The sequence below is a fragment of the Dermochelys coriacea genome, chromosome 1 (genome assembly GCF_009764565.3).
Source record: "Dermochelys coriacea isolate rDerCor1 chromosome 1, rDerCor1.pri.v4, whole genome shotgun sequence".
Classification (NCBI taxonomy): Eukaryota; Metazoa; Chordata; order Testudines; family Dermochelyidae; genus Dermochelys; species Dermochelys coriacea.
In genome coordinates this window covers 292,519,946-292,536,561 of record NC_050068.2, presented here as the reverse complement: position 1 = coordinate 292,536,561, position 16,616 = coordinate 292,519,946, and the positions used below count along the sequence as shown (strand labels likewise).

Sequence of the window (16,616 nt, the reverse complement as noted above, 5' to 3'; positions counted from 1 at the left end):
CTTATCTTGTGATCACTCGCCTTACAGTGTGTATGATAAACCCATTGTTTCATGTTCTCTGTGTGTGTGTATATCAATCTCCCCTCTGTTTTTTCCACCAAATGCATCCGATGAAGTGAGCTGTAACTCACGAAAACTTACGCTCTAATAAATTTGTTAGTCTCTAAGGTGCCACAAGTACTCCTTTTCTTTTTAGAGAGGTGTTAAGTGACTAGTCAAGGAGTAATCTGTAGTATAGTTGGGACTAGAACCCAGACCTCCTGAATACCAGTGCAGTGTTTTTAACCACAAAAACATCCTTCCTCTCCAAGAGCGCCTCCCATAGCTCCATGCAAGTATGTTCAGCTATGTAATATTCCTTGCTATGGCCCCTGAGTGGCAGCCATTCCTGAAAACACAAGGTACCAGATGTAATTATTGATTTCTAAGTATTGTTACGTGCTGGTAGCCCCCTTCTATTTATTAGTTTACACAAAATCAAACATTAAATTTCCCAAACTGAAAATTTTCATATATGCTCTCTAGACACAAGTGGGACGATTTGCACCTCAGTTTTCTGGATATCAGCAACAAGACTGTCAAGAACTTCTAGCTTTTCTTTTAGATGGTTTACATGAAGATTTGAATCGGATTAGGAAAAAGCCTTATATTCAATTAAAGGATGCAGATGGAAGGCCAGACAAGGTAAAGTTCTTAGTATTGGTTTTCTTTGCGTTTTAGTTCATTACTTAATGCTACAGTATGTTGTAAGATATTGTTGCCCCTTTGTCAAGCATTAACATTTTTAGGCGCTGCTTAGTGGAAGAGAATTTAGTGGAAGAGAATTTAATGAGTACAAAGACTCTAGATATTTTCTAGTCTCATTTATTTTCATGTACACAATTCCTGTTTACTTTGAAAAAAGATAGCAAAAACTGCATCAAGGCTATACACAGATAATTCCACTTGCAGAGACTCCATCCAACACGCCAAGAAAAGCAGCTGCATTTTGGACCCCTGGTCTTGCATTTGGTCTTGCAATCTCTTACTATCAGCATACTTGTCAGTTCCTGTTTCCTGCCTCTCTCATCTATATTCCTAATTGGGGAAACTCCACAGCCCTAAGTTGCATGTCTGTAGAGCATCATTATACACACTAACCCTGGGCTACTTCAGATGGGGATTTTTGTCTTCAACTTCCTTTTTGTCCAGTTACTCAGCCAAATAGATCAAACATCCATTGGAGCTGATTTCTGAGTCTCTATCCTAACAAGTTTCAGAGTAGCAGCCGTGTTAGTCTGTATTCGCAAAACGAAAAGCAGTACTTGTGGCACCTTATAGACTAACATATTTATTAGAGCATAAGCTTTCGTGAGCTGAACTGAGCTGTAGCTCATGAAAGCTTATGCTCTAATAAATTTGTTAGTCTCTAAGGTGCCACAAGTACTGCTTTCCTTCTATCCTAACAAGTGTTTAACTCACACAGTCCCCTTAACAAGTGAGGTGTCATTGCTGTAGTCAGCCCTTGTGCAGTCCTTGGGGTCAGACTTTTTTTGTACATTTAATCCATGTAATGGATCGTCTCATATTAACGACTTGTATCAGTAATATATAACATGCGTTTCATTAGTGGTTTTTTTTTTTGCTATAATCCAAGTTCTATTTTAATTGTAGGTGGTTGCTGAGGAAGCCTGGGAGAACCATTTAAAAAGAAATGATTCCATCATTGTAGATATATTTCATGGTCTTTTTAAATCCACCCTTGTTTGTCCTGAATGTGCAAAGATTTCTGTAACCTTTGATCCCTTTTGTTACTTGACACTTCCATTACCCATGAAAAAAGAACGCACTTTGGAAGTTTATTTAGTTAGAATGGATCCACTTACTAAACCTATGCAGGTAAGAAATATTTTTGTTTACATAAAACGTCTGTGGTGTTATAATCTTTTTTTCTGTTTGTGTTTTTAACACTTGACAGAACAGGCAATAAATCTGACAAATTTAATTTGTCAGGATGGTACGGTTTTTTGACTTTCATCTCTGTGTTACTTATTAATGAGGAAACTTTGTAAAAGACACATTTTACTTTAACTCTATTCAATTTCAAGGAAGATATTAATCATTTATTTTACTACTATATTAATAAATTTCCCCTAACCTTTAAATCCAGCTTTGTTCTTTATTATTATTATTTATTATTAGTTTGTTTCCAGTATTGTCAAAATAAGCTCCTTGCTATGCAAACATAAAGAAAGGCGCAGTCCCTGCCCCAAGTCTAAAATGACAAACATCAAAAGTTCGGTGGAGTACAATGCACTAGTAAAGTGAGCTCTTGATACAGATTTTTATTTTTTTTTAAATATGTAAACTATGCCCAGTTGCCTTCAACTTTCCATTATTGGTCAGCAAATATTTTGTTTCAGAGTAGCAGCCGTGTTAGTCTGTATTCGCAAAAAGAAAAGGAGGACTTGTGGCACCTTAGAGACTAACAAATTTATTTGAGCATGAAGTGAGCTGTAGCTCACGAAAGCTTATGCTCAAATAAATTTGTTAGTCTCTAAGGTGCCACAAGTACTCCTTTTCTTTTTGCAAATATTTTGTAGTCATCGAAGGATCTTCAGAAAATAATTGACTGTGGAAAGGGAAGTCTTGTAGGACAATTCAAGAGGGAATTAGATGTGAAAGGAGTGACTTGGAACAGAGCCCATAGACTATTGTGGGAGAAGCAGACATTGAGATTCACAGACTGTAGTTGGTGGAAGAGATTGTAGGAGATATGTAAGGGTGGTTAAAAAGGAAGAGGCTGAGTTGTGCAAGCCCTTGAATACTTGAACCTGGTGTAGTAGAGGCGGGAGAACAGTGGAAGATGGGAGAGAAAAGTGACAACGCCAGAACTGAGTTACTTTAGCAGCAATGTTTTTTTGGACTGAAGGGGGCAATGTACATGTTAAGGAGGCCAGAAAGGAGGCAGCTACAGTAAGTGAGGTGGGAGACAAGAACCTGATGAGTTTCGGCTGCAGGAGCAGAAAGGAGGTTGGCTTGTGGAGGGGGAAAAGTCAAGGTTTGGACATAATCTGGTTAGATGGGTCAAGGGAAAGAGGAGTCGAAGATAGCAGTTACACAACTGAGTAACAGAGAAGATAGTAAAAAGAAAATGAGTACTTGTGGCACCTTAGAGACTAACAAATTTATTTGAGCGTAAGCTTTCGTGAACTACAGCTCACTTCATCAGATGCATTTCACAAAAGCTTATATTCAAATTTGTTGGTCTCTAAGGTGCCACAAGTACTCCTTTTCTTTTTTGCGAATACAGACTAACACAGCTGCTACTCTGAAACCAGAGAAGATAGTAACATTAGTAGTAAATGGAGAATAGTGTAGCAGAGAGGGAGGAAAAAAACAAGAGTTGAGTTTAGGTGCATTGAGTTTAAGGTAATAGTTGATTTTCAGGAGAAGTTGGAGACAGGTTGAGCCCTCATGGTTGGATATGAAATTTTTTTTCATTTGGAAATTAACTCATGAGATAATTGTCTATTTCTAGTTACTCTTGTGTCTCTTTGATGCACATAAGTGCTAATAAATGACTGTCTGAAATTTTCTTGGGACAAACTATGCATGCACAGACAGACATGTTTCTGTACACAATCCTGAAGAGCTTAATATTAAATCTTTGTTTTGGTCATCTGATCAGTGTTCTGCATCTCCATGCAGGAACCCAGAGTTCAATCACTTCCCCAGGGTGAAAGAGCTGCAAAATGTCTTTCTTCACACAAAACAGCAATCCATTTGGCAAGTTTAAAAAGTTGCATTTTCAGTCTTTGAAAAAGCACTGGCAAGCCTACAGTGAGAAAGATTGCCAAGAATTAAAAATAATCATCTTCGGAGTTCTTATCATAATTAAAGAAAAATTTCACCTGCTTGTTCCTACCAGTTTTTCCTGAAACCTTGAGTAATATCTAGAACATCTAACTTCAGTGTTTATAATAGTTAACACCGTGTGACCATGCTTGGCTTGACTTGACTTCTTTTTCCTTTGTACTTAATGGAATTTAAAAAAAAAAAAATCCAGGTATATATCTTGCAAAGGAAAGAAAAAGAAATGAACAGTTGGCAAAATTTTCAAGTCCCTCAGTTCCATTTTCCAAAGAGACTTAGGAGTGTCAGTCCCACTGACCTTCAGTGGTACTTTGGCTAAGTGTCTGAGGCCATGTCTACACTACAAACTTTGTTTGGTCAATGCAAATTATGTTGGCATACAGCCACTGCAGATAGTATATTGCTTAGGCCTGTGTATACTTTCCTGCTTGAATTGGTGCTGTGCATGTTCACAGGAGTGCTTGTGTTGTTGCAAAGTGTGCTTCTGGTAGGTATCGCAGTGTGCTCTGCACCACTGTCCAGTACAATACCTATTAGGAAATTTTTGCAATGCATTGTGGGGTAGAAATGAATCATGCCAGGGTTGAGTGGGAGCAATGGGTCAAGTTCCCATCACTCAACTTTTTCTATCGCATAATGCCATCCATATCCTATAATTTTCATGCTATTTTTTTTTAAATCCCACAAACCCACTGGACATTTTTTTGCTCTCTGCCATCTCTGACAGAAGCATGAGCCCACATAGCTGTGCACTATTGTCATGAACATTCTAAATACAGGATGCATGCTCCTCCCGTATTTGCAGACTCTGAGGAAGAACTGCAACAACAGGAGACGTGACAATTTCTGGGAGAACAGATTGCTGAAGAATATAGCAAAAAAAACAATTTAAGATTGCTGGTGATGCTCATGGAACAGCAGCAGCAGATGGTGGAGCACTGCTTCGGGACCTGAGAAAGGAACACTGACTGGAGGAATCGCATCGTAATGTAGGCTTGGGACGGTGAGATGTTGCTGCAGAACTTTTGGAAGCAAAACATAACATTCCTGGATCTTTGTGCTGAGCTGTCCCCAGCCCTCCAGTGCAGGGACACCAGGATGAGAGCTGCACTGACAGTGAAGAAGTGGGTGGTAATCACACTGTGGAAGCTTGCAATGCCAGATTGCTACCAGTGAGTGAGAAGTCATTTTGGAGTTGGAAAATCCCAAGTGGGGGCCATTACCATGCAAGTGTTTAGGGCCATTAATCATATCCTACTATGCAGGACTGTGACTCTTGACAATGTGTAGGAAATAGTCGATGGATTTGCAGCAGTGGTGTTCCCAAACTGCAATGGGGTGATGCATGGCGCACACATCCCTATTTTGGCTCCAGACCTCCTTGTCCCAGAGTATATCAGTAGAAATGGCTTCTTTTCTGTGGTTATGCACGCACTGGTGGATCACTGGGGACACTTCACTGTCATCAATGTGGGCTGATCTGAAAAGGTGCATGATTCTCGCATCTTTAAGAACATACAAGTAAAGACATTCTTTCTTTCCCAACTGGCAGGTTGCCATTGGTGATACAGAAATGCAAATCAGGTGTACCCCTTGCTATATGGTTCATGGCCAGCGTATGGCTTCTTGACAGCACCAAGAAAAGATGCAACTACCAGCTCAACAGAAGCAGAATGACAGTTGAATGTGCTTTTAGATTGAAAGGATGCTATTGGTATTTACTCACAAGATTGGATCTAAGTGAGAAAAATATCCCAATGGCTATAGCTACCTGTTGTGTCGTGGGCAATATTTGTGAATCAACGGGGGAAAAGTTGCTGCTAAGGTGGAGCTCGAGTAGCTGCCTGCTGAGTTTTTGAACAGCAAGACACGAGCCATTACAAGAGCTCAACATGGAGATATGCAGTTGAGGGAGACCTTGGAAGAGCACTTTAATGGTCAGCCCCGGTAATGTGCTGGGCTGGGCTGTGCTCTGGCCCTGAAGTTTCTGAGGGCTCTTAGGAATTTTGTAGTGCTAATTGTGCATTTATAAATATTACACTGTGTCACTTGCTAAACGTATGAATTATGAGGTGTAATTATTATAAAATGTACAGCAAACATTCAGAGGTGAGCTGGAGCCGGTTCTCACCGGTTCGCGTGAGCTGGTGGTTAAATTTTGAACCAGTTTTAGAACCGGTTGTTAACCTGTTTTCCCTGCAGGGGGTGCTGAGGCTTTGATGGGCTCCAGCTGGGAAGTGATGTAATTCCTCCTCCGGCCACCGGGGGCACTGTGCTGTGGGAGCCATGTGGGCTGGTCCTGGGCTTGAGCCCTGTTGCTGCTGCTGCTCCCCCCTGGCCCTGGGGCTCCCGATGTTGCTTGGTGGGTCCCCGGCGGCTCTGCTGGACCTGGGCTGCGTCCTGCTGCTCTTCCCGTGAGCACCCACCACCCTGCCCGCAGCCAGCCCCTGCCTCCAGCCAGCCCCTGTCGCACCCCCTGCCCTGCCTCCAGCCAGCCCCTGCCGCACCCCCTGCCCTGCCCGCAGCCAGCCCGTCTCCAGCCACCCCCTGCCCTGCTTGCAACGCGCCCCTGCCCTGCCCGCAACCAGCCCGGCTGCATGCACCCCTTGTCCTGCCCGCAGCCAGCCCCTGTCTCCAGCCACCACCGCACCTCCTGCCCGCAGCCAGCCCCTGCCGCACACACCCCCTGCCCTGCCCGCAGCCAGCCCCTGCTGCACGCACCCTGTGCCCTGTATCCATCCTACCCCTGCCGCACGCACCCCCTGCCCTGCCCACAGCCTGCCCCGTCTCCAGCCAACCCCGCATCCTCCTGTCTCCAGCCAGCTCCGCACCCCCTGCCCTGCCCACAGCCAGCCCCGCACCCCCTTGCCTCCAGCCAGCTCCGCACCCCCTGACCTGCTCGCAGCCAGCCCAGCACTCCCTGCCTCCAGCTAGCCCTGCCCCACGCCCCTGTCTGCAGCTGGCCCCACGTCCACTAGTGTCCTGCATTTCCCAGTGCAGTAAACCCTGCACACATGCTTCAATGAGGGGGACAGGGAGCAGCTGGGGACCCACACATGTGCACACCCTAGGGTGACTAGACAGCAAATGTGAAAAATCAGGACAGGGGTTGGGAGGTGATAGGAGCCTATATAAGAAAAAGACCCCAAAATCAGGACTGTCCCTATAAAATTGGGACATCTGGTCACACTAGCACACCCCCAGGGAGTGACAGGGACCCACATATGTGAAACGGAGCTCATCTCTAGTTCAGGCCCATCTTTTTTTAAAAAAACAAACAAACAAAAAACTTTAGGCAGGGTTAACATACATCTGTATTTTCTCAGACACGTCAGGCTTTTTGGTTCTTAAATCGCAAATTTTAAAAATTCCTCCTGGGAAAATACGGACATATGGTAACCCTGTTGGTACAAAAAATACATACTGGGGCACATCCCTTAAATCAGAACTTTTTATAGGGAACCAGTTAAGATTTTGGCAGCTCATCACTGATTACATTGTGCGTTAAACTGAATCTATGAGTTCTGTGGTCACCGTATAATTACTAGTAGTGGGTGCTTTGAGTTCTGCTTTGTATTCTGTGAATTAATAAAGATGAGTTATTTTCAAAAAATAAATCTACTACATAGCAAAAACAGTGCAAAAATGTGCAAATAGACCCTATAATACAAACTTCTAGTATAAATTAACAGAACTTTTAAAAATTAGGCAGAAAACATTCCTCTCCATTTTGGTTGCACATAACACCAACTGTGGCTCTTTCTTTCTCCATGCTGTCTGCTATATTGACTCCGCAGGCCCTTTGTTCATGGTCCAGTGCAGCACTCGCTTGCAGAAGCTCACTGAACATGAATCTACTAGAATTCTTTGAGAGTGTCAACAAGCATGAGTATGAATGATCCAGTGGATATAGTGTACTTAGATTTTCAGAAAGCCTTTGACAAGGTCTCTCATCAAAGGCTCTTAAGCAAAGTAAGCTGTCATGGGATAAGAGAGAAGGTCTTCTCATGGATCGATAACTGGTTAAAAGAAGGGAAACAAAGGGTAGGAAAAAAAGGTCAGCTCTCAGAATAGAGAGAGGTGAATAGTGGTGTCCCCTAAGGGTCTGTACTGAGATCTGTCCTATTCAACATATTCATTAATCTTTTGGAAAAAGGGGTTAAGTGAAGTGGCAAAATTTGCAGATGATGCAAAGTTACTCAAGATAATTAAGTCCAAAGCAGACTGTGAAGAGTTACAAATGAATCTCACAAAACTGGGTGACTGGGCAACAAAATGGCAGATGAAATTTAATGTTGATAAATGTGAAGTAACGCACTTTGGAAAACATAATCCCAATTATACATATAAAATGGGGTCTAAATTAGCTCTTGCCACTCAAGAAAGAGATCTTGGAGTTATTGTTGATAGTTCTCTGAAAACATCCACTCAATATGCAGCGGCAAGTCAATAAAGCTAATGGAATATTGGGAATCCTTAAGAAAAGGATAAATAATATAACAAAATATATTGCCTCTACATAAATCCATGGTACACCCACATCTTGAATACTATGTGCAGATGCGGTCGCCCCATCTCAAAAAAGATATATTGGAATTGGAAAAGATTCAGAAAAGGACAACAAAAATTATTAGGGGGATGGAACAGCTTTCGTATGAGGAGAGATTAATAAAACTAGGACTTTTCAGCTTGGAAAAGAGATGACTAAGGGGGATAGGATAGACGTCTATAAAATCATGATGGATGTGGAGAAAGCAAATACGGAAGTGTTGTTTACTCTCTCTCATAACACAAGAACTTGGGGTCATCTAATGAAATTAATAGGCAGCAGGTTTAAAACAAAAGGAAATTGTTTAAGGACTTCAAAACAAAAGTCGTCACACAATGCACAGTCAGCCTGTGGAACTCTTTGCCAGAGGATGTTGAGAAGGCCAAGACTATAACAGGGTTCAAAAAAGAACTAGATACATTCATGGAGGATAGGTCCATCAATGGGTATTAGCCAGGATGGGCAGGGATGGTGTCCCTAGCCTCTGTTTGCTAGAAGCTGGGAATGGGCAACAGTGGATGGATCACTTGATGATTACCTGTTCTGCTTATTCCCTCTGGGGCACCTGGCATTGGCCACTGTCGGAAGACAGGATACTGGGCTTGATGGACCTTTGGTCTGATGCAGTATAGCTGTTTTTACGTTCTCCCTCGTCCTCTTCTTTCTCCTCCTCATCAGGGCCATGCATTCCGTAGCTGTGGAAGGGGCACCGTTCAAGACTGCAATGGCAGCAGCTATAGATAAACTGGACAGATGTATCATTCTATTTACAGTCACAACAGAAAGATACGTTTCAAAACTCCCTTCCCTTATTCCTATAAAAAACGTTAATAGGACACGCTCATTGGTACTTCAGCTTTGGCTCGCCTCTTCTTAGCTCTGCTGTCTAGCCTCAGCCATGATGAGAAGGGCCCACGAGGGGCAAGGAGTCAGGGAATAGAGGAAGAGGGAAATAAGATTTTTTTGTTGCATGAAAAAATGAAATGTTGGCCCCTATTGCCATGGAAACAAGTACAGGGCAATGGCACTGAGTGCAGGCACTTTTTTCAAAAGGCAGTGGTGATTTTAGCTGCTTTCTCACTTCTGAGGGTAACAAAGGCACAGAGCACAGCTGCTGCTGCTGGCATCCCAAAGCTGCCAGACCTGTACGTCAGTAGCCTGTTTACTGTAGTGCTGTCTGCTGAAATCATCGTGGACTGGTGTGGGAAAGTGGCCTACTGCAGAAGAAAAAATAAGGCTGCCATCTCTAGAAACCTTTGGGGGAGGATTGCTGCATATCTTCATGAAAGTTTCATCAGGCTCTCTCAGGAGGGTACAAGGGACATCCCTGTGTGCATAAACAACATTGCTCTGCATGTCTCCCCAACCTTACTCTACCAGGATATGAAAAGTAGATGACACTATTTCTGTTCATTGCACCACTACCGTTTCTCGTACAAGTAAAACAATGAAAAATCGATACCTGTGTCCTATTAACTTAAGAGTTGGGGTGGGCACCTCTTACATTTAAATATTGTAAGGAAAAACGCATGCAAGCACTTAAACAAGATTCCTTCCCCTTCATCTGGCTCATCCATGCGTAACTGTTGGGAATGTCTAGGCTGTGGTGGAGTCTTGACAGGTCCTGGCTTGTGGCATAGCTGGATACCCTCACCCTCTCACTGGTTTCCCCTCCTCATGTCCACAGTAGGGGTCTCTGTCCCGGCTTCTCCTAGGTATCCACAGTGTTTGTGGGTACTGGTGGGCATCTCATGCAGTACTTTGTAAAAGCGTCAGGTCTGTGGCTCAGCACCAGATTGATTGCTAGCCTCCTTGGCCTTGTATGCCTGTCACAGTTCCTTTGCTTTCATGCTGCACTGTTACTGATCCCTTTCGTACCCCTTCTCCTGCATCCCCTGTGCAATCTGTTTGTAGTTGTCCACATTTGTATGATTGGTCTGTAGCTGTGCCTGCACAGCTTCTTCTACCCACAGGCACAGGAGATCCAATATCTCCTGTCTGTCTAGGCAGGAGCATGTCTAGTACATGGAGCTGATGTGGTCGGTTAGACAGCAGCACAGAAGGGAGAGCTGCTAGGTGTGCTTGCCACAGTGGGCAATCAGGAAAAGGCATTTCAGAAATACACAGGAGACTCCGGGGTAGTGGAATTCACAATTGTGACCAGAACAGTCAGTGTTGCAGAGAACAGCATTGTTGGAACAGCTGCTGGAGAACTGTAAGAGTTGACATAGGTCATGCAGTGTCTGCACTTGCACTGCATTGACCTTAGTAGGTCGACTAAACGTTAATGAAGTCCCTACCCTCTGTTTGCCAGAAGATGGGAATAGGCAACGAGGGATGGATCACTTGATTACCTGTTCTGTTCGTTCCCTCTGGGGTACCTGGCGCTGTCCACAGTTGGAAGACAGGATACTGGGCTAGATGGAACTTTGGTCTGAGCCAATATGGTTGTTCTTTTGAGTATGGCTCAATCATTTGGGGAGGTGGTTTAACTGTGTAACCATAACAGGCTGCTTATGTTTGCCAGAGACAAATTTGAGTGTAGACTTGCGCATAAATAGGTCAAGGCAAGGCGGATTACTTTGACCTAACTTTGTAGTATAGACTAGGCCTAAGTCGCTTTTGAAAATGGGGTATAGGTGTTTTTGAAAATTATTACCCTGTGTCTAAATACATTTCACTGTTTGGTTTTTTGTATGGGAAAGAAGTGGCCTCACATGAAATAGCATATTGTAGAGTATTATATGTACTATTCAGTATGCTCACTTTTAGACAAATAAAACTGTGGATGTCCAAAATGTATTTGCAGTAACAAATAAATGTAATGAGTAAATCTGTTACATTGTAGGTTATAAATTCCATATACAATGAGAATCTAAATAAGAATATAAAGATGCACACTAAGACTACACAAACTGTGGACGTATAACAACTTTTCTCAAGCGGCTTCAGTCCTTTAAGAGTGAAAAATTATCACATTTTGTTTTTTAGTACAAAGTAGTAGTTCCGAAAATTGGAAATATACTGGATCTTTGCACAGCACTGTCAACTTTGTCTGGTGTTGCTGCAGATAAGGTAAGACATTCCTGAGGTAATCATTTATACATAGCCCAATGTTAAATATTTTCAGTGTTTTTAAACCAATTTGAGTGACTTAATTTTTTATTTCCTTTTAGATGATAGTTACTGATATATACAATCATAGGTTCCACAGAATATTTGCTATGGATGAAAATTTGAGTAGTATTATGGAACGCGATGACATCTATGTGTAAGTTCAAATAGTCTCTTTTTATTGTCAAGAAATACTTTCATATTGAGTAGGGCTGTCGATTTAATTCCAGCTAACTCATGCAATTAACTCAAAAAAATTGTGATTAAAAAAATTTATCACGATTAATCCCAGTTTTAATCGCACTGTTAAAACATAGAATACCAATTGAAATTTATTAAATATTTTGGATGTTTTTCTACATTTTCAAATATATTGATTTCAGTTACAACACAATACGAAGTGTAGAGTACTCACCTTTATATTTTGGTTAAAAATATTTGCACTGTACAAATGATAAAGAAATAATATTTCTGTAGCGATTGTAGTGCAATTTACAAATATAGATAATTTTTGTTACAGAACTGCATTCCAAAACAAAACAATGTAAAACTTTAGAGCCTACAAGTCCACTCAGTTCTACTTATTCAGCCAATTGCTAAGACAAACAAGTTTGTTTACATTTACAGGATATAATGCTGCCCGCTTCTTCTTTACAATGTCAACTGAAAGTGAGAACAGGCGTACGCATGGTGACTTTGTAGACCACATTGTAAGGTATTTACGTACCAGGTATGCTAAGCATTCATATGCGCCTGCATGCTTCGGCCACCATTCCAGAGGATGTGCTTCCATGCTGATGCTCGTTTAAAAAAAAAAAGTGTTAATTAAATTTGTGACTGAGCTTGGGGGAGAATTGTATGTCTCCTACTCTGTTTTACCTGCATTCTGCCATATATTTCATGTTGTAACAGTCTCGGATGATGACCCAGCACGTGTTGTTCGTTTTAAAAACACCTTCGCCGTAGATGTGACATAACACAAAGAAGGTACCAATATGAGATTTCTAAAGAGAGCTACAGCATTCGACCCAAGGTTTAAGAATCTGAAATGCCTTCCAAAATCTGAGAGGGACAAGGTGTGGAGCATGCTTTCAGAAGAGTTAAGAGCAACAGTCCGATGTGGAAACTACAGAACCTGAACCACCAAAACAACAGAAATCAGCCTTCTGCTGGTGGCATCTGACTTGTATGATGAAAATTAACATGCGTCGGTCCACGCAGCTTTGGATTGTTATCGAGCAAAATCCATTATCAGCATGGACACATGCTCTGGAATGGTGGCCGAAGAATGAAAGAGCATATGAATGTTGAGCATATCTGCTAAATACCTTGCAATGCCGGCTACAAAATTGCCACTGAATGCCTATTCTCACTTTCAAGAGACGTTGTAAACAAGAAGCAGGCAGCACTATCTCCTGCAAATGTAAACAAACTTGTTTCTCTTTGCGATTGGCTGAACAAGAAGTAGGATGGAGCGGACTCGTAGGCTCTAACGTTTTCCTTTGTTTTATTTTTGAATGCAGTTATTTTTTCTGTACATAATTTATCTACATTTGTAAGTTCAACTTTCATGATAGAGATTCCCCTACAGTATTTGTATTGGGTGAACTGAAAAGTACTATTTATTTTGTTTTTTACAGTGCAAATATTTGTAATAAAAATATAAAGTGAGCACTATAAAGTGAGCACTTTGTATTCTGTGTTGTAATTGAAATCAGTATATTTGAAAATGTAGAAAACATCCAAAAATATTTAAATAAATAATATTCTATTGTTTAATTTTTTTAATCACTTGACAGCCCTAATATTAAGTATAAATTTGTGTGGAATTGGATTTAGTTACAGCTAAATAAATTAATTGCATAGAAGAAACATGCAATAAACAGAAGTCTTGATTTTCTGTCAGATTCTTCTAAATTACCTTTGTCTTGCCTGCTTTTCTATTTTTTAAGATTTGAAATCGCTATCAACAGAACAGAGGATACAGAGCAAGTCATAATTCCTGTTTGTTTAAGGGAAAAGTATAGACACACCAGTTACAGCCACCATAGTGGTTCTTCGCTGTTTGGTCAACCTTTTCTTATAACAGTGCCTAGAAACAATACTGAAGATAAACTGTATAACCTTCTGCTGTTGAGAATGTGGTAAGAATATTACTTGAAAATGTTTTTAAATGTAAGTAACATTAATAATCAGGTTCTGTGGATGATTGCTTTTTATATGCATTGTTAGGGAACTCTGATTAGACTTTCACGGGTAGTTATATTTGTTTTCTGTAAAATAAGACTATTTTTTACTCAAGTTTTTAACCTCTTGAGAGCCAAACTAGACTTGGTTTTAGTTTGATTTTTAATGGCATTTACATCATCCAAAAATAGTGTCATGTTTGAAGGAGGGTGGTTATATTTGGGAGGGAAGAGGTTTTTTGGTTTTGGTTTTGTTTGTATGTGGAGGGGTTTAATCATGGCAGTTAGGGCTTGTCTACATGGGAAAGTTTCACCTGTTGTACCAGATTAGTTTTACTGGGATAGCTCTTCCCGTGGAGACACTTATTCTGGAATAGGAACATCCACACAGGGAGTTATTCCGGTAGGTGGATGAGGTATATCTTTTATTGGACCAACTTCTGTTGGTGAGAGAGACAAGCTTTTGAGCTTACACAAAACTCTTCTTCAGGTATAATTATATCAGTTTAAATTCACACCTTACCTTATACTGGTATAACTTTCTCTTGTAGACATGTCCTCATAGTACTTGTACAAGGTGTACAAAATTTTTCTATATCTGACCAGTTATACAGACAGTGTGGTTGGGATACTAAATAAAACAGAATCTAATATAGAACAAAAACTAATATAGAACAAAATAAAAAAAACTCTATAGAAAAAGCAAAGAAGAAATGTGCTTCAGAAACAGTTTGTTGCAGCAATTGATATGAGTTAACTTTATTCATTTAATGTAACTGAATCATTTCAGGAATACAGTACGTTGTAAGAACATTTGCACTACCTACTGTATTTTCAGTGCTCTTATTACTTTACAAGCAAATATTCATCTTAAACAAAACCCAATGGTATACAAAAGTTCATTATTATTTTCAATTGTTTATTTTAGCCGATATGTGAAAACATGTACTGAAAGTGAAGACAGTGAAGGATCCCTACACTGCTGTAAGGACCATGGTATCAATGGTAATGGCCCGAATGGAATACATGAAGAAGGATCTCCAAGTAAGGCTTGAATAGTTACACTTGTTTAATATTTTGAGTTCAGTGAAAGATTCATACTTTAATGCCTTTCTGCCCCAATTACGTAATTCTCCCTTTTTCCTCTTGATTCTAACCACTACCCTCAAAGCCACCACATGAAGTCTGTATTGCTGCAGGCATACTTAAGCTAAAGGCAGTATTAAAAACGGATGTGAGGAGTGTTCATTGCAGCACTTCCAGTTCTCACTTAGCCAGATTTGATTCCCTGGCTGTCAGGATAATGCATTGCTACTAGACCACCAGGCTGGCCCCCAAATTTGTTTTAAAATTGGCAATTTGGAGGTTTAAAAGCCTTGATATTTAAACTTTCTTTTGAGTGGTGTAGCAACTTTAAGCTTCAAATTTACTGAACTCAGCAGGACTGTTTTTCTTCTTTTAACTTTTAAGGAAATTTGTTCAAGAGACAGTAATTGCAAGGAACTTAGCAGAATTAGAGTGGCGGTGATCTGTTAGCTAGGAGTTAAACTCTTAAAAATGTGGTATCAGATTTCCTTTTGCTGGTTGGACTCTTATGTTCACAGACATCTGGGTTCAAAAGAAGAAAATATTTCTTTGTCATAAAATGTAGAGAGAGTTTAGTTGAACATTCCAATGTATGTGCTGAAAGCATTAGGAAAGTGAAAAGAGGAGTGTGTGAGAACACTGGCTGAAGGGGGAAACGTTAAAATGAAATCGAAAATGGTGGTGGTACATATGTAAAGTTGTGTATAGAGTGAGGATGGGTCCTTTCCAATTTGTAAGAAACTGTCTTCAACTATAGTATATGTGGAAGGACACCATGTGAGGTACTTATCAGAAAATCAAAAAGCCACAAGTCCTGGGGAATGTAACAAACATCTTACCCTTCAGTCTAGATTTTGATGGTTTTCCTAATTTCAATAACAATGCAAAGCTTTATAGTAGGAGGAAAAATGCAGCACCTTAAAATGCTGCCTAAATAGAATGCACTGTCAGATTTGTTGAATTACACCCTATTTCGTTAGGTGAAATGGAGACAGATGAACAAGATGATGAATCCAGCCAGGATCAGGAACTTCCTTCAGAGAATGAAAACAGCCAATCAGAAGACTCAGTTGGAGGAGACAATGATTCTGAAAATGGATTGTGTACTGAGGAAACTTGCAAAGGTCAACTACTCGTGGGACACAAAAAACGATTGTTTACATTCCAGTTCAACAATTTAGGCAGTACTGACATCAACTATATCAAAGATGATACCAGACATATTAGATTTGATGATAGGCAACTTAGGCTTGATGGTAAGTCATTGGGGGATGGATTTGGTTAAATTTGATCACAATGCTTTTTGTGTTTCTGGTACCATTTCCTTGAACGGCTGTGCCTTCTGTTGGTAGGCTACTCATGATTTTTCTCCAGTACATACATGTATGTACCTATGTGTTTATAGTCTGTCTTCAGGAAAATATGTATATCATCTCTTGTTCGAGCCAACGAACATTGTTCAGCTTGACATTGCAAGTTGTTGATTTTTAGAAACGCATAACTTTCACACATTTTAATGAAACCAAATTTTGGATTTTCTTAAACTTGTACCAATAGTTATTTTAGTTTATTTTGATTAGTAATCACTACAAATTAAACATACTTTCAGATAATAAATGTATTTTTGAGGGGAACATGTGTTTTCCTTCTTAGAAAGATCTTTTCTTGCTTTGGATTGGGATCCTGAAATGAAAAAAAGATACTTTGATGATAATGCAGCAGAGGTAAGGCATTTATTTTACGCTTCTTTTTCAGCAATTACTAAACTTTTATCATGCAAATATATGGTTTAATGCACTATTTATGTGAAGTGTAGATTTCTAGAA

General features: G+C 40.4%; 1 protein-coding gene and 1 long non-coding RNA gene across 2 annotated transcripts in view; one reads left to right on the top strand and one right to left on the bottom strand.

Annotated features, from left to right (window-relative positions):
- USP15 (ubiquitin specific peptidase 15) overlaps positions 1-16,616 on the top strand; it is a 124,104-nt gene that overhangs the window by 95,777 nt on the left and 11,711 nt on the right. The window contains 8 exon segments of the mRNA XM_038396941.2: positions 526-684; positions 1,654-1,878; positions 11,396-11,479; positions 11,581-11,675; positions 13,471-13,662; positions 14,633-14,748; positions 15,771-16,046; positions 16,444-16,514. Of these exon segments, the coding sequence (XP_038252869.1) occupies positions 526-684; positions 1,654-1,878; positions 11,396-11,479; positions 11,581-11,675; positions 13,471-13,662; positions 14,633-14,748; positions 15,771-16,046; positions 16,444-16,514 (1,218 nt within the window).
- The window catches only part of LOC119853647, a 34,901-nt gene continuing 34,602 nt past the window's right edge, over positions 16,318-16,616 (bottom strand). Inside the window, exon 3 of the long non-coding RNA XR_005292164.2 lies at positions 16,318-16,473. This is a non-coding gene — a long non-coding RNA (uncharacterized LOC119853647). The remainder of the gene's footprint in view (positions 16,474-16,616) is intronic.